The sequence below is a fragment of the Mercenaria mercenaria genome, chromosome 10, assembly GCF_021730395.1.
Source record: "Mercenaria mercenaria strain notata chromosome 10, MADL_Memer_1, whole genome shotgun sequence".
NCBI lineage: Eukaryota > Metazoa > Mollusca > Bivalvia > Venerida > Veneridae > Mercenaria > Mercenaria mercenaria.
The window spans coordinates 75891165-75912184 of record NC_069370.1 but is presented as its reverse complement, the minus strand read 5'-3'; the positions used below and the strand labels follow the sequence as shown (position 1 = coordinate 75912184).

Below are 21020 nucleotides of genomic sequence, written 5' to 3'. Positions count from 1 at the left end.
AATAGTTGTTTTTCTTTTCTTTTTTTTTCATGTTAGCTTAAGCATGTTAAGTGAGTGATTTACTTGTACCTATTCATGGATAACAACAAGATTAGATTTTCTTAATGTAATGTCTTGCTTTTTAGAAGGTCAAATAATGTAGAGAAATGTTAATTTCAACGACAGTGAAACTATAAAGAAGAAGCTTATGACTTAAATAAGCAAGGCTTTTACCCGGCTTTTTGTTTGATTTTCATTTGGCATTTTAGTTGCAAAGCAATTGAATCACAATTGCGCTAGATATCATCTGAACGATGAAATTGTGCAGAACTTAATTTTTCCGGGTAATAATGATCTTGACATCAATTGTTATTTTGACGTTACAACTGACGTCTCGCCGGTCCACTCGCCAACCGTTGTTTTTTTTTTTTTGTTTTTTTTTTGCAAATTGTATCGCTGTTGTTTTCCTTCTTTGTTTTGCTAAAACAAATTCATGCTAGAATTGGAATTAAAAATCAAACAATCTAAATCTGTATAATGATGAAATATTATGCATGTGTTTCACTATTCTATCTACTAAGACGTGAACGAATGTGACTCTGACCTAAACCTGTGTAGCGAGACAGACACGTGTGTGAACGAGGCTGGGGGCTACACATGTTCTTGCAGTGCCGGGTACAAACTTGAAAACGACTTAAGAACATGCAAAGGTACGAATTTGTTGTAGTTACTTTACCTTGCCACACTGTATTATGAGAATTCTGCAATTATGTAAGAAAATCGCAATTTCTTTTGAACTATTATTCTATAATACAACATTATTTCTAAGTAAATGTGTTACGTTTTCAAGACATTCTATGCTCTCACTAAAGAATATAAGATAGTTTCACTTGTTGTAGGTGCAGATGGGAATATCTGGCTTGAGGGTAGCAGTTTAGGCAGTATCGAGGCATGCCGAGTTACCGTGTAAACAGTTACCCGAGAGCTAGATATTCCCATCCGCAAATACAGCTTGTGATAGAATCTTTTTCTTGCATATCATATTTAACAAACAGTAGTAAAAATAAAGTCAAACGAAAGACATTCTTTATAGCACTTTTTCTTACAGTAGCATGATTCAATTCGGGGGAAATCAACGTCTGTAAACAGGAGAGACGTCATGACGTTTCAAAGACAATATTGTTGTTTAGTTCCGGAACTGTTTTATCATTTGCAACCTACCGTTATGTATTTCTCATTAAACAATGATTTTGAATTCAGTAATATACTATAAGAAATAAGAGGAATCATCAAGGTATTTGATTTTTTTATTTCGTTTTATGTAATAATATATAAATTACTGCATAAATCTTCTACATAGATGTAGTTCTTTTAGTCATTTAAAGCACGAGCGTCATATAATACCCTGGAATCTAAAATATCTGACGTGCAAGAAAACAATTTTATCAGTAATATACAGTTAATCAAGTCTTGTCCTGCAGAATGCGATCCTTTCCACTATGGTTTGAACTGTGCAAGTGAATGTAACTGTGGTGCAGGTGCTACGCGGTGTGATCGTGTGACAGGCTGTGTTTGTGACGTCGGCTGGACGGGTGAAAAATGTGACACGGATAAAGACGAGTGTGCCAACTCTCCGTGTATGGGCCAAAACAAGATTTGTACCAATACGCCAGGATCTTATACATGTACATGTGATACAGGGTATAAGGAAAAAAATGGAACATGTCAAGGTATATGATAAAACTGATATTTTTCATATACATGTAAAATAGCCATCTAGCTTTTCTGTTTTATTCTGCGCGTGTTCACCGGGCACCGTATACACCAGGTGCAGTATACATCAGGTACACTATATAGCAGGTATACAATATACACCAGATACAGTATACACCAGGAACGGTTTAAAATAATAAACTAAATACTGAAACTGAAAAAAAGCATAAAGATTTATTAGAATTAATTTCAAATAAACTTGCAGAATATAAATCTGAATTGGAAAAGGCAGCTTCACAAAGAGGTGATGATCATGACACAGCATTAGAGGATTTTAAAGAAGAAATTAATTCTAAAATAGATGACTTTAAAAAACAAATTCGAAATTGGATTAGTATTGTTGACAACCGTCATAATTTAAAGTATGCAGACTTAAGTAATATTACAAAAAAATTACAAGAAGATATGACGCAGCTTAATGCTAAAGTTGAAGAACATAAAAATGAACTGGACTTTGTAGTTGAAAAATCAGTTAAACAAGGAGAGTTAATTACTGCTAATACTAAAGCAATTAACACAGTTAATAATCAGATAGAAAATTTGAAGAAACAACTTGTAGACCTGATTAATAATATTGATGCAAGTCACAATATAAAGTACGAAGAGTTAAGTAAACTTAAAGGTTTATTACAAGAAGATATTAATAAATTTAATAATCAAATTAATGATAAAATTAAAAAAATAATAAATGATTTGGACTCTGTAGTTGAAATATCAGCTAAACAAGGAGAATCAATCACTGCTAATACCCAAGTAATTACTGCTAATACTAAAGCAATAACCGCTAATGTCGAAGAAATTGCTACTAATGCTGAAGAAATTACAAAAGTAAAAAATGTTTTCTTAAAACAAGAAACACAATTAGCTAGAACAAAAGGCGTTGTTGACAATTTATCTGCTTCTGAAGTTGCTACAACAAAACGAGTTGATGATTTAGCTGAAATAATTCTTAAACTTAAAAAGAAAGACAGGAAAATAGAAAAAAGGGTAGAGGAAGTGAGACATGAAGTGTTTCTCTTTGAATACTATTATAATCATCCTTTTGATTACATACAAATGAAAAAGTATTTTGACCGTCGTGGTGCCTGGATACATTCAACATATAAAAATATGGCCGATCTGAACTATTTAAATATATTTGAAATAAGACCTGGAATTATCTTAAATTATAAAGATTTTATAAGCATAAACCAACAATATAAAATAGATGTACTAGATATGCTTTTGAGTGGTGTGTTTATAGTCAAAAAAACCGGAACTTATATAATAGATATTAAGATTTTATTAAAGGGTGCAAGCTCCCCGGGTGAACCGTATAAACCGACTAAAAGCCCAATATCACATTTTATATTTAGGTGGCGAAATAATAGGCCTCAGGATGATGTTTTACTTTTTGGTATATTTGATAATGTAAATATAACAGCTGAGGCAGCTGAGGACTTTGATACTGATAAGTTAATATCTATGTATAAGAAAAAAATTAAAATTTATCTAAAACAAGGAACAATGTTTGATATTCACCCGTATGACGATTCAGCATTTACAGAATTAACATTTATGCTTTTGATGGGCAGTTACATCAAATTCTACATATCAGATGAACCTGTATCCTATGATAGAAACAGACTTTTGGATTAAAAGTTTAATTAAAGTTTTAATTACTATGTGTACCCTAATAATATACTTACTAATTGAAAATAAAATCAAATACCTTTACATTTTATCAATAAAAATAATCTGCCAAAAGTTTGCCAAAAGTTTGTCAAGTTGGCAGACATTGTCACATTGCTGCCACTTGGCAGAAAAATGGCAGGCTTTTGATTGGTTGAATTTGTGTTTGCCAACGTTCTGCCAAAAGTTTGTCAAGTTGGCAGCGACTGCCACATTGTTGCCACTTGGCAGGATTTTGGCAAATATTTGGTGGAAGTGTTTAAAATTATCTTTAATCATATTTTACTATAGGTTTTAACAACAATTTGTTAAAATTTGTTTTAAATTTGTTAAAATTGGTCAGCATTGGTCGGTTTAGGTCAAGGGTTAAATGTTAAATTAGATTAAACTGCGCTCGCTACCCCATATATATAACTACTAACATTCGACGTATAGAATAGTACAGTTGTTTTCTGCACCCATAATGATTCAGTAATTTTATGTGCATCTAGTAGGGAGAGAAAGTTTCTACACCTAGAATGGCTCAGTACCTTTTTTACGTCTAGAAAGGCAGAGTAATTTTCTAGACTTAGAATAGCACAGTAATATACTACACCAAGAAGGATATAGTAACTTTCTACATCTAGACTGGTACAGTAACACCATGAATGGTACAGTAGCTTAAAATGGGAAGTAACTTTTCTACGCATAGAACGGTACAGTAACTTTGTAACTTTCTACACTTGCAATGATACATTTACTTTGTATACTGCGAATTGTACATTAACATTCTACACCTAGAAAAATAACTTTAAGTAACATTCTACAGCTAGACTGGTACCTATAATGGTACAGTAAGTTTCTACACCTACAATAGTACAGTAACATACTACATCTGGAATTGTACAGTAACTTCCCATACCTAGAAGGGAACAGTGACTTTCTACGCATAGAATGATGCAGTTGATTTCTACACCTAGAATTGTGCAGTAACACTTACATCTAGAAGGGTAGAGAAACTTACTACACCTAGTATAGTATAGTAACATTCTACACTAAGAAAGTCACAATAACTTTCTTCACCAGTTGTTTTGTTTGTTTGTTTGTTTTAAATATCTGCGCATCAATGCTAAAAAGACTATTATAGGTTAATTTGTAAATAAAATCTGGTTGAACAAAACCGTCGATGGGATAAAGTTATTGACTAAGATATCAAATAGATTTAAATAAATTGTTTTTATTTAAGGATTTTATGTAAACATTAAGGAAATGTTAGACGAATTGATTCAAGTAGCATCAGTCCATGTTTAATCTTAGACATTTTGTTAAAATTGGGTATGTTTATAGTCTACAGGTTAGTTTGCTGATGAAGTGCATAGATTCAATACAGTTTGTATTTTATGAGCTCCATAAAAAGCATTGAAATAAAATTGATATTACAAATTTAAATTTCCATATTAATATGAGGGGTCAGAAGCACGTTATATGCAGTATGCAATATATATGGGCAATGTTATAACTATGGTAACGCGCTATATGGCTCGCGTTAGGTTTTGACGTGTCAAACACAATATTCGGAATATAATGTAGTTACTTCCGCGAGTCTATTTCATAATATTCAAGCAGTGGCGTCTTATGAAAATTTATCATCAATCTGTTATAACAGTATAAAATAAACAGTCTTTCCTGCAGAAAAGGCATTTTTGTTCCGATGTTGGAACGTCTACAAATCTAAGCAAACGTTAAGACATTCAAAAAGGAACTCTTGAAAACACTGAAAAAGAATTATGCATTGATGAAAAATATAAAAGTTATAGTGTTTCTATAAATTTTGAAATACTTTTACAGATTGAAAAGAAAATAATTAAATTGGGCAAGAAAAATGTCGTAAACACGTTTGACTTGATAGAGACGTTGCTTGTTTGGGTTGGGATACTTGCACCTTGATTGAAGAAATATCAAAAACACGAAAATAATGCTAAATAACTGTAGCAGACACATTATGTTTCAAAATGATATAAATTTGAAATGTCTTTATTTATGTATATGGAACATATGAGAAAAATCCATGTTTTATTTGCAAAATCTGCATAACTTCACTGCTTTTTCACCTAAAGCTGCGGAACAGTGTGATCCAAATCCATGTCAGAATAACACACAGTGCACGGTGGTAAATGGCGTGTCAACATGTTTCTGTGAAGCTGGCTACATGTTTGAATCTGGATCTAACACAACATGTGAAGGTGATATTATGGACGATTTACTAAATCTAACCTTTATAATTCAGATTTAGCACTTTTGTTTCTGTGACGTCTTAAAAGAATATTCAGAGATAATATGTTGTTACCATAACCGATGGTGTGCCTGTCCAATTTTAACACATAACATTTCATATCAAAATTAATTATATGCTTGTTTAGTATATAAATGCTATTATAAAAACTTGGAGTGCAAGCAAACAGTCGTTAATTGGGTAATATTTATCGTTGAATTTAGATATTGCTGAGTGTTCAAGGACACCTTCACCATGTTCTCAAGGATGTATTGACTTCCCAGGCGGGTATGAGTGTGCTTGTAATATTTATGGTTACCGCCTGGATACAGACAAGTCTACTTGTATTGGTAAGAACGTTAAAATATACGATGGAAGTTCAGATTTATGAAATATATATAAGTGAGATATTAAAGAAAAAACATCAACGAAATGCCTTTCAAACACACTGGAACCCGGAAGGATACAATAACATAAAGATAAAATTATAGAGTATGAGAAAAAATATATGTTCAAACAGTGTCAAAAGTTTAATTATAAACCCGTAGCATAAATCAAAACAACACAGCAACGGCGTAAATACCGCCTGTATAGTTCGATATATAAATGCTCAATGAACATATCGATCAACAGAATGAGTGATAAATGAAAATAGCGGTTTTATAAAAATAGAGCGTTTTTGATTGGTTCCCTGTATTTTTCCTGAGGATTTCGTTCATTGGTTTTGTGTTTAACGCCGTTTTCAACAGAGAAGGTAGCGGAAAAAGAAAATCTATGTTGTGGTCGATGTTAATTAAAAACTATGTCCGATTGCCTGAAGTGATTTAATATCTGCTAAAATGAACTACTAGTATCTGTATCTGCATTTTTTCTCATTTTTTTTCTCATACTCTATATATATATACATATATTTATGGATTCAGAAGTTTCTCGTAGATATATAAAAGTTGTCGGAAAATGGGGACTTCATAAACCATTGAGCTTTTCTTCATTTAGGTTTTGGTGTTTTAGTTCATGACAGCAAAGTTCTAAAAGCAGTTAGAAATTATCTATTCTAGACAGTTAGACAATTAGAAATATTGACATTGAAATGCCGGACTAAAGGAAGTTATACAGAATTATTACATATCATAACGAAATCAAATAATGAATATTTCGGACACTTCATCAGGAACTTTATGCTCCCTTATGCAGATTAGAGCCGCTGGTAAAATATGTTACAGAATCTTCGCAATCTGATAGAGTATGCTTTCTTTTTTTTTTGTTTTTGGCAAAGTTAGATCGTATATCATCATGTAAATAAGTTAAAATGATAAGATATATATGATTCATCAGTTTAAATATAAACAAGCAGCAAAAAGGGGAGGTGGGCAGAGTAAAAATAAATTTCAGTTGTGATTTTTACAAAGAAGATTACTCAAAATATCCAGAGGCGACTTTTTACAAGAAAGACAATTTGAGCCGCGCCATGAGAAAACCAACATAGTGGCTTTGCGACCAGCATGGATCCAGACCAGCCTGCGCATTTGCGCAGTCTGGTCAGGATCCTAGCTTTTCGTTAACGGTTTCTCTAATTGCAATATGTTTTGAAAGCGAACAGTTTCTCTAATTGCAATATGTTTTGAAAGCGAACAGCATGGATCCTGACCAGACTGCGCGGTTGCGCAGGCTGGTCTGGATCCAGGCTGGTCTCAAAGCCACTATGTTGCTTTTCTCATGACATGGCTCATTTATGAAATGTTGTTTACATAGTTGTCTCCCTCCCTGTTTTACTATCTGATGAACAAATTAAATATTTTAAAGTATTTGACCTCTAATAGTAATGTTTAAAAATGGCATTTGCTTGGTATATTCTTATAGTTGACCGTGTGTCGCACTGTGTTGCAATTTTTAAACAGCTTTTACCGTGCCTTTTTTTTTTTTTTTTTTAGAAATTTTGTATTATTTATGGTATTTCCTCAAGCTCAAGTAGAGAAAATTTCAAAGTTATGGCCACCGTGTAAAACGTTTGCATAGAATTCATTTTACCATTATTTTGACCAAAAAAAATCAAACTATTAGTAAACAATTATAAAAACACAATATAAAAAACTGGTAATATAATTTTTTCTTGTGGGACTGTTTTTATTTTGCTCACTTCATTCAAAAATAATCTTGGGGCAGAAATAAAAGCTACCTACATTTCTTCCATAATATGTAAAGGCAAAATAGAGAGTTTTTACCGCATGTAACTCAGTATTTTTAAAGATGTCTAACTCTGCGCCCTTCTGTATCAGAGGTAATTCACTTTGAACAGCAAGCAGTTGCTTATCAAGTGAAACATTTCCACTTTTGTACAATAAAGCAATAATAGGTCTTGAAAAAAGACTTACTAGTTACTAGAAGAAAGGAAAATAAGGAAACAATGGTCCCAGTGGGGCTTGGACCTATGCCCCCTGAAAACCTTCAGTCAAAGTAAGTGTATGGTAGGAATTGAATACTCTTCAAAAGACGTTACTCTTTTACGAGTCTAATACTTTGAAATGTATGGCAAACGAGTTGCGAATTTGGCTTAAATACGGTCTTATATAACATTTTGCGAAAAACACAGGTTTGTCAGCAAAGTAAATCTTCGATAATAAAAACGTGTATATATGCAACTTTTGTGTATCGCTCAATCTGACTAAAGTACATCTCCTATTACGCTACGCATAGGATCTGAGAACGACCTATTCATAGCCTTGGTCTGACGACCCTTTCGCTAGCCAATCAGAGCTTAACTTACAAAATTTTGCAAATCTGCCTGTAGCCTTGACTTTTGATATTTACAATTCTTATGTCGTAATGTGTCAGATAGCCGGTTAGCTCAGTCGGTAGGCCACTTGCTTTGTATGCGAGGGGTTCCGGGTTCACACCCTGGAATGACACATTTTTCTTACTCTTCATTCGAACAAGTCGTCTGATTGGTTAAAATAAAAATAGCAATACTGGAAATCCAAAATATACAGAAGACGTATGTGAATGGGTCGTTCTCAGATCTTCGTTTAGAAGATCAAGTACTTAAGTCAGGTTGGTGTATCGCTATACCAATACTTCAGCATTTCACGATAAACTCTGATCATTCTGTTATAACCTATTCAGTAATGGGTCTACAGACTAAAACACCTAAGGACTAAAATAGTTGTTTTGAAAAGCATTTCACTCCGAACACCCGTCATACTTTAATTGAGATCATCATTACAGAATTGGCATTATACATATAAAATTATTTGAATACTTCAGACCTTTAAAGTTTAATATTTACAGAGAAGAGAATTGCAAAAGATTTAGGCGTTGGAATTTTATTCTTTCGTGTGTTCAGTCAACCCTTTCCTTTCATGTTTCAAATGTAAGAATAGCATCGCTATTTTAAAACAAAACAAATTTCTATTTTCATCAGCTTGTTCGGAAAATACATATGGTGGTAACTGCACTCAGAACTGCTCGTGTGAGGTATCAAATACATTGTCTTGTAACGCTGCTAATGGTTCATGCACGTGCAAAGAGGGATGGACAGGAGACACGTGTGAAGATAACATCAATGAGTGTGGTGATGCCGCGATTCACAACTGCCCAGTTAACTCTCTGTGTATGGATAAAAACGGTTCATTTTACTGTAAATGTGACACAGGGTATCTCAAGTCCGGCGATGGATCATGCCAAAGTATGATATTTTTTTCCAGCATTATATTTCAAAAAGGTGCATTTTTGCAATTGAGATTACATCTATTATCTATTATTTGCTTTCTTTACATTTTCAGTGCGTATAACATAAATATGATTATAACGAGGTACAAACTACTTTTCATTTCTATTAATCCTTACCCTGTTAAATTTCTAAAATGGACTGGTCCATCATTCATTTTGAGTAATACCACTTACGGGTGGTTCACTGGAAATTTATTGACTAAATAGCGAACAGTGCAGACCATGATCTTGTTCTGCACTGGTCGCAAAGGCTGAATCACTTGCCGCCAGCAGACTAAAGGTTACGTATTTTCCTACCTAAAAAGATACAATGTTTTCTCATGTTCAACTTGTTGTAGCGTGTGATCAGGGACAATATGGAGTTGATTGTACCAATACGTGTTCATGCAACACAAGCAACACCGAGACCTGTAACCCCGTCAACGGAAGTTGCACGTGCAAATCAGGATGGGACGGAGATAACTGTGGTCAAAACAAGAACGAATGCACTCTTAATACCTTCACATGTCCTCAAAATGCATCATGTGAAGACACACAAGGTTCATATAAATGCAACTGTGATACTGGATTCTCAAAGACAAGTGACGAGAAGTGTAAAGGTATAAATTAAAAATACATTTATAGCTAAATGAACACTGTACTAGTATACAGTATACTGCTGATTATAACAAGCTGTTTTACATTATCTCAACTTTTTATGAAACGTATTTTGATTAATCACTATGAAGTGGAACAAAAATGTATAATCCAAATTTGAATTATACTGTCGTAATGTCATAGACCAGGTAACAAAAGTGGACATAGAGCTGACATTTGACGGGCTGCTTACTGGATGCTAAGTTGTATTGTCAGTTTGATATTATATGTATTATTTCTATTTATCCTTTATCCTGCTTAATTTTTAAAATGGACTGGCTTATTTTTGAATTTGGGCGGTACCATTTATTCTTCAAAGGGATGTTCACTGAAAATTTACTAACTGAATAGCAAACATTACTGACAGATGTGCAGGCTAATCGTGGTCTGTGTCCGCGAGCTAGATACGTTCAAAGTATTGTAGTGTTAATTACGCTAGTATGCACGTTACGTCTTACCGCGTTTATGACGTCAACGTCACTTCCGACGTTATGATATGTTGTTATTGTTATGTATGCTATCAAGAGATTCAGAATACAGATACGAACTGACACAACGCATATTATTGTTTCTTTGCTGGATCTTACTTACATTTTTGGTGCCGTGACCAGCTATTTTGAATAACCATGAATCTTCAGAAACTAATTTCAACACGAGAAGGTCAGCGCAGAGTTGTACAGAGGAAATTAGACAGTATAACTGATGATATGTCGCCACTTGAATTTATGTCGCTGATAGACTATTTGACAGAGAAAACTGAGATAATCAAAGGACTGAATGAAAAGATAGTAAACCAGTGTGATGTCGCAGAAATTGAACTGAAATTGTAGAAAGTGAAGAGTATTCATACGACTTAGATCTCAGAATTCAGAAATTACGTGACACTTCTCGCAAGCATAGTCAAGATTTTACAAACAATAGTTCAGTGGATAATGAAGAAAACCCAGCGTTACCACGTCGTGCAGGTTCGAGTACTTTTTTTCAACACAAGCTTCCGAAACTGACTTTACCTACCTTTGATGGAGATCTAACAACCTGGCAAACTTTCTGGGACTCTTTTGAGTCATCGGTTCATCTAAATGCTTCGTTATCGGACGTTCAGAAGTTCAACTATCTGAAATCTTTGCTTCAAGGTACAGCTTCACGGTGTATAGACGGATTTCCTTTGACGAATACTAACTATTCCAAGGCAGTGAGTCTACTCAGAGAGCGTTTCGGTAAGTCTCAGAAGATTATTCATACGTACATGCAGTCTTTGTTGGAACTTGCAAAACCTGACAACAGTGTGGTGAGTTTACAATGTTTTTATAATAAAATGGAAACTTTTATTAGAGGTTTGGAATCCCTCGGACAATCGCAAGAATCATACGGTAGTTTACTTGTACCAATAGTGTTGGAAAAATTACCTGGTGAGATCAAACGAAACATGGCACGTGAATATGGTAGTCAGAGTTGGAATTTACAAGACTTGAGATTATCTTTATCCAAAGAAATTTCTTTTCTGGAAGCAGGTGAAACAATGGAAGTGTCGGAAGCACACAACCCTACAGCGTTATTCTTTGCTGGAACCAGACCAAAGCCGAAACAACCCAGCCACAGGCATAGAAACGATCATTACAAGAAAAATGACAAAAAAGTGTGCCCCTTCTGTAAAGATGAACATTCTCCAAACGAATGCACAAAGGTCACATCATACGAGTCACGCATTGCTATAGTGAAAAAGGAACATCTGTGTTTTAACTGTTTACGGAAACATCAAGTATCGTCGTGCCGTTCCACAAATAGATGTCGTCACAGTCAGCGCAAACATCATTCTAGTATATGTGATAAACATTTCAAGCAATCTTCATTAAATCCCGACGCTGCAAGTTTCACAGTACCAGCTACCTCCGACGTCGTATCCCAACCCGATACAGCAACTCTACACTCAACAATTGATTCCAGACCGGATATACTACTCAAGACAGCTGTTGCCCAGGTATGTACTTCCAGTGTTTCTATAGAGACAAACATTCTTTTTGATGAGGGAGCTCAGCGTTCCTTTATTACTGAAGTGTTGGCGGAAAAGTTACATCTTCCCCATACCGGAAGTGAGGTAGTACATTTAGCGTCTTTCGGTGATACCAGCCAGCGAGTTCGAAACATGACCAAGGGAACTATTTCTCTTATTACAGACGATAAAGAAAAAATAGACATAGAAGTGTTGATTGTTCCAAAATTAGCCGTTCTGTTACGCAATGTGAATCAGAACATTTCATCTTTACCATATTTACGCGGTTTGAAACTTGCTCATCCAGTTACAAATGACAAAGAATTTGAGATATCGTTGCTGATTGGTGCAGATTCATACTGGAAAATTGTTCAAGATAGAGTGTTCCGAGGGAACGGTCCAACTGCGGTACAGTCAAGAATTGGATATCTTCTGCCAGGTCCGCTTCCAGTATCCACATACAAGCAACTTCCGGTTTCCGCACAAGGAAGACCCACACATCACATGCTTAACGTTCTTACGTCACCAACAGACCCCTGTGATCTTGAGAGATTTTGGAGGCTTGAGTCTCTAGGAATTTCAGAAAATGAAGAAAATAAATCTACATCTACTTATCAAGAGGATTATCTGCGGGATTCTATAAGCTATAGCAATGGACGTTATTCAGCAAAACTACCTTGGAAGGATGATCATGAAACTTTGCCCACTAATTATGACATAACGAGGAAACGTACTGAAAACGTCATCAAGCGTCTACGTCAAGACCCACAAATCTTACAGAAATATGGAGACATTATCAAAGATCAGGAGACGAGAGGTTTTATTGAGAAGGTTGATGAAACTATTGTACCACAACACCAGATACACTACATCCCGCACCACGGAGTTAAGAAAGATTCTGTTACTACACCGATACGCATAGTATATGACTGTAGTTGTCGTCAGTCACATGGCCAGCCCAGTCTTAATGATTGTCTAAAATCGACCCCTCCTGAACTCAATGACATTACCCACATCTTGATGCGTTTCCGGTTACACAAATACGCCGTATCTTCCGACATAGAAAAAGCCTTTCTCCAGATACAATTAGCAGAAGAAGACAGAGATGTCACGAGGTTTTTATGGCTGAGCGATCCCAATGATCCCGACAGTACTTTGATCACATACAGGTTTAAGGCAGTTCTTTTCGGCGCAACATGTTCCCCATTTATTCTAAATTCGACACTCTTGAAACATCTAGAAAGCCACAGTGATGTATGGGTCAGTAACATTTTGAAACGAGACTTGTATGTAGATAACATCCTGTCAAGTTTTGAAGATGAGAACCAGACGCTTGCTTAGTTCCAGGATGCGCGCGTTCTGCTGTCGTCTGCTAACTTCAATCTACGCTCATGGAATTCTAACAGCCAACGTCTACGAAACTTAGCCGCAACAAACGATGTTTTAGACACAGACAATATCACAAAGATACTTGGTATGCGATGGAATGCAGAAACAGATATGCTGATGTTTCAAACAACACATATACCAATCAGAGCCATTACAACAAAACGTGAAATTTTACGACAAACGTCAAGATTGTATGATCCGCTAGGTCTGCTTAGTCCGGTTACAGTACGTGTTAAAATTTAAAATTATGTTACAACACATTTGGCAAGAGAAATTCGACTGGGATACTCAGTTACCAGCTGACATACAACATAGATGGGAAAACCTTGTGAATGACTTGAATACCATATCCACAACTAAATACAGACGATATTACTTTGAAATCCCTGCCGCAGACGAGAAATCCCAGAAAGGAGAAGACACTTTACCCCTCACCCTACATGTTTTCGTAGACGCAAGCCAGTCTTCATATGGTGCTGCAGCATACCTCTGCAAGGGACAACAATCATCACTTATCATGTCAAAGAATCGTGTAGCACCACTTAAGAAACTTACGTTACCACGACTAGAACTAATGGCAGCTACAGTTGGTGTTCGATTAGCGAATCACATACAGAAGACACTTCAGCACACAGATGTTTACTTCTGGTCAGATAGTCAAATCGTTTTATACTGGTTGGAAACAGCTAAACCCTTACCACGATTTGTCCAAAACAGAGTTAATGAAGTGAAAGAACTTACAAAGAACAGCAAATGGAAATACTGCCCTACCAACTCAAACCCCGCTGATCTACTTACCCGTGGAATTACAGCTAAGCAATATGCAGAGAACGAAAGTTGGCTGAATGGACCACCGTGGATCAACGACCCTTCAAATTGGCCTACATGGAGTACGAATGAAGCTTCAGTACTCGCAACTTTGCACGACACTTCCGGTGCTAATCCCACGACTATACCTATGGAACCAGCGTTTACCTCCGGCATTCATCAAGTTATTGATATCAACAGATTCAGCACATACCAGACGCTATTACGTGTAACAGCATACGTCATGAGATTTATACATAACTGTAGACATTCTAGCAGACGACTTGAACCCTTGTCCTACAGTGAACTTACACATGCAGAGAGAACATGGCTTTTAAACTGTCAAACCATTACTTACCAGGAAGAAATCATCAACATGAGATCCAGTAAATCACGCTCAGAACTTGTCAAGCAACTAAGATTATTCATCGACAGTGATGGTGGAGTCCGCTGTGGAGGTAGAATTCACAACGCGCCGCTGACCGAGAGTTCGAAATTTCCTTACCTGTTACCATCAAGGCATCCCTTGACCCATTTGATTGTTCTTGATTGCCACCAGAGAGTGTTACATGCGGGCGTTGATTCTACTATCACTTACATTCGCCAGAAGTTCTGGATCCCAGCCATTCGTCAATGTGTAAAGACGATCATTCGAAAATGTGTCACGTGCAGAAAGGTAACTGGGAAGTCATATGCATCCCCTGATCCACCTCCCTTACCCAGATGTAGAGTAGAAGATACAGTACCGTTCACAGTAAAAGGTGTCGACTTCACAGGCGCACTGTACGTCAGAAGTAAGAATGAAACTGAAGAAAAGGCATATATTTGTTTATTTACATGTGCATCCACACGAGCGGTTCACTAAGAAGTCGTCCGAGATTTATCCGAAGAATCCTTTCTTCAAGCATTTAGGAGATTCACCAGCCGGAAATCTCTACCACACGTCATGATCTCCGACAACGCTTCAACATTCATGGCTGCTTCTAACCATATAAGACGTCTGTTCGAGTCGCGGAAAGTACAAGATGCCCTTACCAGTCAAGGTACCACGTGGAAGTTCATACCCAAGCGCGCTCCATGGTTTAGCGGCTGGTGGGAGAGATTAATCGGGCTCACCAAGACAGCACTGAAGAAGACTCTTGGTCGTTCTTACGTTAACTTCGACATGCTACAGACGGTAGTTACCGAAATAGAAGCTGTTTTGAATGACCGGCCACTAACGTACGTCTCTTCCGGTATGAATCCAGAACCACTCACACCAGCACATCTTCTATATGGCAGACGCATTATAACATTACCATATCACGACCCTAAAGATGAAACAGTCCCAAGTTCAATCCTTGGTGGACACCGTAACATTAGTAAACAAGCCAAGATCCAGATAAAACTGATAAACAACTTCCGGAAACGATGGAGACACGAATATCTTACTGCTATCCGAGAGCAACATCGTACATCAGGGCGGAACAAACAATCCATAGTGGTAGGCGACGTTGTACAAGTTCATGATGAAGTTCCACGTGCACAATGGAAGTTGGCAGTCATAGAAGAACTCGTGCCCGGTAGAGATGGACTGGTTCGGTCAGCAAAAATTAGAACAGACAATGGTACTACTAATAGACCAATAGTAAAACTCTACCCTTTGGAAGTTACAGAACTGTAGATGTGATATACATCATTCGTGAAAAATGACACTGATACGATGTGAGAATGTTTCAATATAGTTGATTTAGACTACTTTAATACGATGGATTATTCTGTTAGTTTTAATACATTCTTGTGAAATAACGCGTAAACATCATAGTGACTTTAACTGGTATTTACATGAAGCTAATACCTGAAATTATGGACTTTCGCATTTTTCAGTTTGCATGTAATATCGGAGACTTTACATTTGTTAACTTAAGCATTTAATAATTATTTTCCTAGCAAAGACTTACAATTTACACATTACATGAGCATTATCTAACATTTCGCGCCCCCCAGTATGTCCGCGAGCTAGATACGTTCAAAGTATTGTAGTGTTAATTACGCTAGTATGCACGTTACGTCTTACCGCGTTTATGACGTCAACGTCACTTCCGACGTTATGATATGTTGTTATTGTTATGTATGCTATCAAGAGATTCAGAATACAGATACGAACTGACACAACGCATATTATTGTTTCTTTGCTGGATCTTACTTACAGTCTGCGCTTGTTTCAAAGGCACTTGCTGCCAGCAGGCTAAAGGTTAAAGTACTTATACTTAAGTTTGTCTTTGTTCAGGAGATCCAAAGCTTATATCCAGATTAAATATGTTTTTGCAAATTTGTTTCATTGTGTCAGATAAGCATTCATTTCATATCTTATAATATTTACATCTGTAATATAGATATAAGTAACCTGATATTCATATATTACAACATTTCAAAACATTTTGGTCCAACAGGAACAAAAGAAGTAACTATTTAGCTGATGTAGGTATACATGTAGCTTGGTTTTACATTTCACAATTCAAACTGGCTCCTCTAAATTTGAATCATCAAAATAAGATGACGATAGCTGTTTGAAAAGGATATGTCATCCTACAAAATTTTCTTTCATACCTGAAGTTTGCGACCCGAGGTATTATGGACAAGACTGTGCCACACCTTGTTCGTGCTATGCAGTCAACACCAAAGTGTGCGATCATGTGACCGGGAATTGCACGTGCAATGAAGGGTGGGAAGGGGAACAGTGCTCAAAGGATATAGATGAGTGTACCACTAGCAGCAATCCTTGTACTGAACGTCTGAGAACAGTTTGTATAAACAATAACGGCTCGTACACTTGCCAGTGCGATGAAGGTTTTGAACTAGATGACGCTGAAACCTGTGTTGGTATGTACTGTTCTAAGGCTGCGCATATATTTCAATAATATAGATTTATCTCCGAGTTTTGTAAAAACCTCTTTTTTATACCATATTCTTTAAACCTAGCTTTATTTGCGTGATCCATTTGATGATAAAAATCTCGTAAACCTTTGTAACATTACCCTTCAATATATCAGTGTTTAATCGTGTGTCATTTCCATAAACGTAACTCAAATTGTAATATCCAGTTTAAAGTTTGAGTTTATATTTGATATTCCATGGTGTCTGAATCCATGAATTCATTTGGCTCGCAATGATATAGTCTTCAAGAGGCCCTTTCCGGATAAGGTAAATCCACACTTAGACAAATCATAATATGAATTCAAATATAGTTCACTCTATTTACAGATATAAATGAGTGTGAGAAGGGGTCTGATGACTGTTTACAGAACTGTAACAATACAGAAGGCTCGTATACATGTTTCTGTGATGTGGGATATAACGGAACCGGAAATGACTGTACAGGTAAGTAATGTCGTGAAATGCACGATGTTTTTGTATATTTTGTTTTCATTTTATGAAATTGTTTATAAATCAAAATAATTGTTTAAGAAAACGTTATTTTTGATAACCTGAACATGTGAATTTTCGATAAAACTAATTATAGCAATACTTAGATGTTAATACTTAATTCTTTGCTCCTCAGAAAATTCTTCTATCTTCTATCTCTTTCCTCCTCATATCAAATAAGTTTTACTATATTTCATTGCTCCTCCAATGATTAAATTTAAGGCGGGAAAATTACACGTTTTTCAGGATTTCTATACTTTTCTTCTTGTTTTGTGTTTGTGGCGGGAAAAGTTATTATCAGTAAATTACTTTTTACTGTTTTAGTGGGATTCGCTGTAGGAACTTTAAAAGGATAATTACAGATGTTTCAATTTTGAAAAGATATCTTGTATTTATATATTTATTTGGAATAAAATGTGTTGTAATTTAGATCTAATTCATAAAAATAAAAGAACCAGTAAAATAAAAAAACGTGTTGAGTTCAATGTTGGTAAAAATGAATCTCCACCACAAGTAATTCAAAAATGCACTTTCTAATAATTTCTGAAATACATCCTGCTTTATCATTAAGTGACTAGTTACAAACACTAACAGCTGAAAGAAACTGGTTATACGCTAAGTAGTTCGAAACTGGTTACACGCTCTCGCAAGTAAAGACTGGTTACAAGCTCTAGCAATTCTGGACTGGTTTACATTCTCTTGCAGTAAGAGAGACAGGCTCTATCAGTAAAAATATTGTTAAAAGCTTTAGCAGTTAGGGACTGGTTACAAGCTCTTGCAGTAAGAGAAACAAGGTCTAGCAGTGAAACGCTGGTTACAGGCTTTAGCAATTAGGGACTGGTTACAAGCTCTTGCAGTAAGAGAAACAAACTCTAGCAAGAAAAACTGGTTACAAGCTCTTGCAGTAAGAGAAACAAACTCTAGCAAGAAAAACTGGTTAAAAGCTCTTGCAGTAAGAGAAACAAACTCTAGCAAGAAAAACTGGTTAAAAGCTCTTACAGTAAGAGAAACAAGGTCTAGCAGTTAAAAGCTGGAATCAAGCTTTAGCAATAAAGGACTGGGTACAAGCTCTTGCAGTTATAGAAACAAGCTCTAGCAAGAAAAACTGGTTAAAAGCTTTTGCAGTAAGAGAAACAAACTCTAGCAAGAAAAACTTGTTACAAGCTCTTGCAGTAAGAGAAACAAACTCTAGCAAGAAAAACTGGTTAAAAGCTCTTGCAGTAGGAGAAACAAGGTCTAGCAAGAAAAACTGGTTACAAGCTCTTGCAGTAAGAGAAACAAACTCTAGCAGGAAAAACTGGTTAAAAGCTCTTGCAGTAAGAGAAACAAACTCTAGCAAGAAAAACTGGTTAAAAACATCTTGCAGTAAGAGAAACAAACTCTAGCAAGAAAAACTGGTTAAAAGCTCTTGCAGTAGGAGAAACAGGGTCTAGCAGTTAAAAGCTGGAATCAAGCTTTAGCAATAAGGGACTGGGTACAAGCTCTTGCAGTAAGAGAAACAAGCTCTAGCAAGAAAAACTGGTTAAAAGCTCTTGCAGTAAGAGAAACAAACCCTAGCAAAAGAAAAACTGGTTACAAGCTCTTGTAGTAAGAGAAACAAACTCTAGCAAGAAAAACTGGTTAAAAGCTCTTGCAGTAAGAGAAACAAGGTCTAGCAAGAAAAACTGGTTACAAGCTCTTGCAGTAAGAGAAACAAACCCTAGCAAAAGAAAAACTGGTTACAAGCTCTTGTAGTAAGAGAAACAAACTCTAGCAAGAAAAACTGGTTAAAAGCTCTTGCAGTAAGAGAAACAAACTCTAGCAAGAAAAACTGGTTAAAAGCTCTTGCAGTAAGAGAAACAAGGTCTAGCAGTTAAAAGCTGGAATCAAGCTTTAGCAATAAGGGACTGAGTACAAGCTATTGCAGTAAGAGAAACAAGCTCTAGGAAGAAAAACTGGTTAAAAGCTCTTGCAGTAAGAGAAACAAACCCTAGCAAAAGAAAAACTGGTTACAAGCTCTTGTAGTAAGAGAAACAAACTCTAGCAAGAAAAACTGGTTAAAAGTTCTTGCAGTAAGAGAAACAAGGTCTAGCAAGAAAAACTGGTTACAAGCTCTTGCAGTCCGAGAGAAACAAACTCTAACAAGAAAAACTGGTTAAAAGCTCTTGCAGTAAGAGAAACAAGGTCTAGCAGTTAAAAGCTGGAATCAAGCTTTAGCAATAAGGGACTGGGTACAAGCTCTTGCAGTTATAGAAACAAGCTCTAGCAAGAAAAACTGGTTACAAGCTCTTGCAGTTATAGAAACAAGCTCTAGCAAGGAAAACTAGTTACAAGCTCTTGCAGTAAGAGAAACAAGGTCTAGCAGTTAAAAGCTGGTTACAAGCTTTAGCAATTAAGGACTGGGTACAAGCTCTTGCAGTTATAGAAACAAGCTCTAGCAGTAAGAAACTGGTTACAAGCTCTTGCAGTCAGGGACTAGTTACAATCTTCTGCAGTAAGAGAAACCAATTCTAGCAATAAGAGACAAGCTGTAGCAATTCGGGACTGGTTACGAGCTCTTGTAGTAAGAGAAACGAGCTCCAGCAGTAAGAAACTGGTTACAGTCTCTAGCAATTAGGGACTGGTTACAAGCTCTTGTAGTTAGAGAAACAAGCTCTGGCATTAAAAACTAAACTGGTGACAGCTTTAACAATAAGGGACTGGTTACAAGCTCTTGCAGTTATAGAAACAAGTTCTGGCATTAAAAAAACGGTGATAGCTGAAGCAGGTAGAAACTGGTGACAAACTTTAGCAATAATCTACTGGTTACAAGCTCTTGCAGTAAAAGAAACAAGCTGTAGCAGTTAGAAACAGGTTTTAAGCCTTAGCAATTTGGGACTGGTTACAAGCTCTTGCAGTAAGAGAAACAAGCTCTAGCAGTGAGAAAGTGGTAACAAACTTTAGCAATTATGGGAAGGTTAGAAGCTCTTGCAGTAAGAGAAACAAGCTCTAGCAGTAAGAAACTAGTTACATGCTCTAGCAATTAGGGACTAGTTATCAGCTCTTGCAGTAAGAGAAACGAGCTCTAGCAGTAGGAAACTTGTAACAAGCTTAAATAAGAAATAAACGACTGGTTATAAGTTCTTGCAGTAAGAGAAACAAGCTCTAGCATTAAGAAACTGGTGATACCTCTAGCAATTATGGACTGGTTAAAGCTCTTGCAGTAGGAGAAACAAGCTCTAGCAATAAAAACTGGTTACAAGCTTTAGCAAGTAGAGACTTGTTACAAGCTCTTGCAGTAAGAGAAAAAAGCTCTAGCAGTACGAAGTGGTTACAAGCTTTAGCAATTCGGGAAAGATTACAAGCTCTTGCATTAAGAGAAATGAGTTCTAGTTGTAAGAAACTGGTTACAAGCTCTTGCAATTAGGGACTTAT

At 36.1% G+C, this 21020-nt stretch overlaps 1 protein-coding gene across 1 annotated transcript in view; it reads left to right on the top strand.

Annotated features, from left to right (window-relative positions):
- LOC123561094 (uncharacterized) overlaps positions 1 to 21020 on the top strand; it is an 88712-nt gene that overhangs the window by 53229 nt on the left and 14463 nt on the right. Inside the window, exons 37-44 of the mRNA XM_053516999.1 lie at positions 561 to 689; positions 1461 to 1709; positions 5463 to 5645; positions 5899 to 6024; positions 9093 to 9356; positions 9739 to 9999; positions 16818 to 17084; positions 17466 to 17582. Of these exons, the coding sequence (XP_053372974.1) occupies positions 561 to 689; positions 1461 to 1709; positions 5463 to 5645; positions 5899 to 6024; positions 9093 to 9356; positions 9739 to 9999; positions 16818 to 17084; positions 17466 to 17582 (1596 nt within the window). The remainder of the gene's footprint in view (positions 1 to 560; positions 690 to 1460; positions 1710 to 5462; positions 5646 to 5898; positions 6025 to 9092; positions 9357 to 9738; positions 10000 to 16817; positions 17085 to 17465; positions 17583 to 21020) is intronic.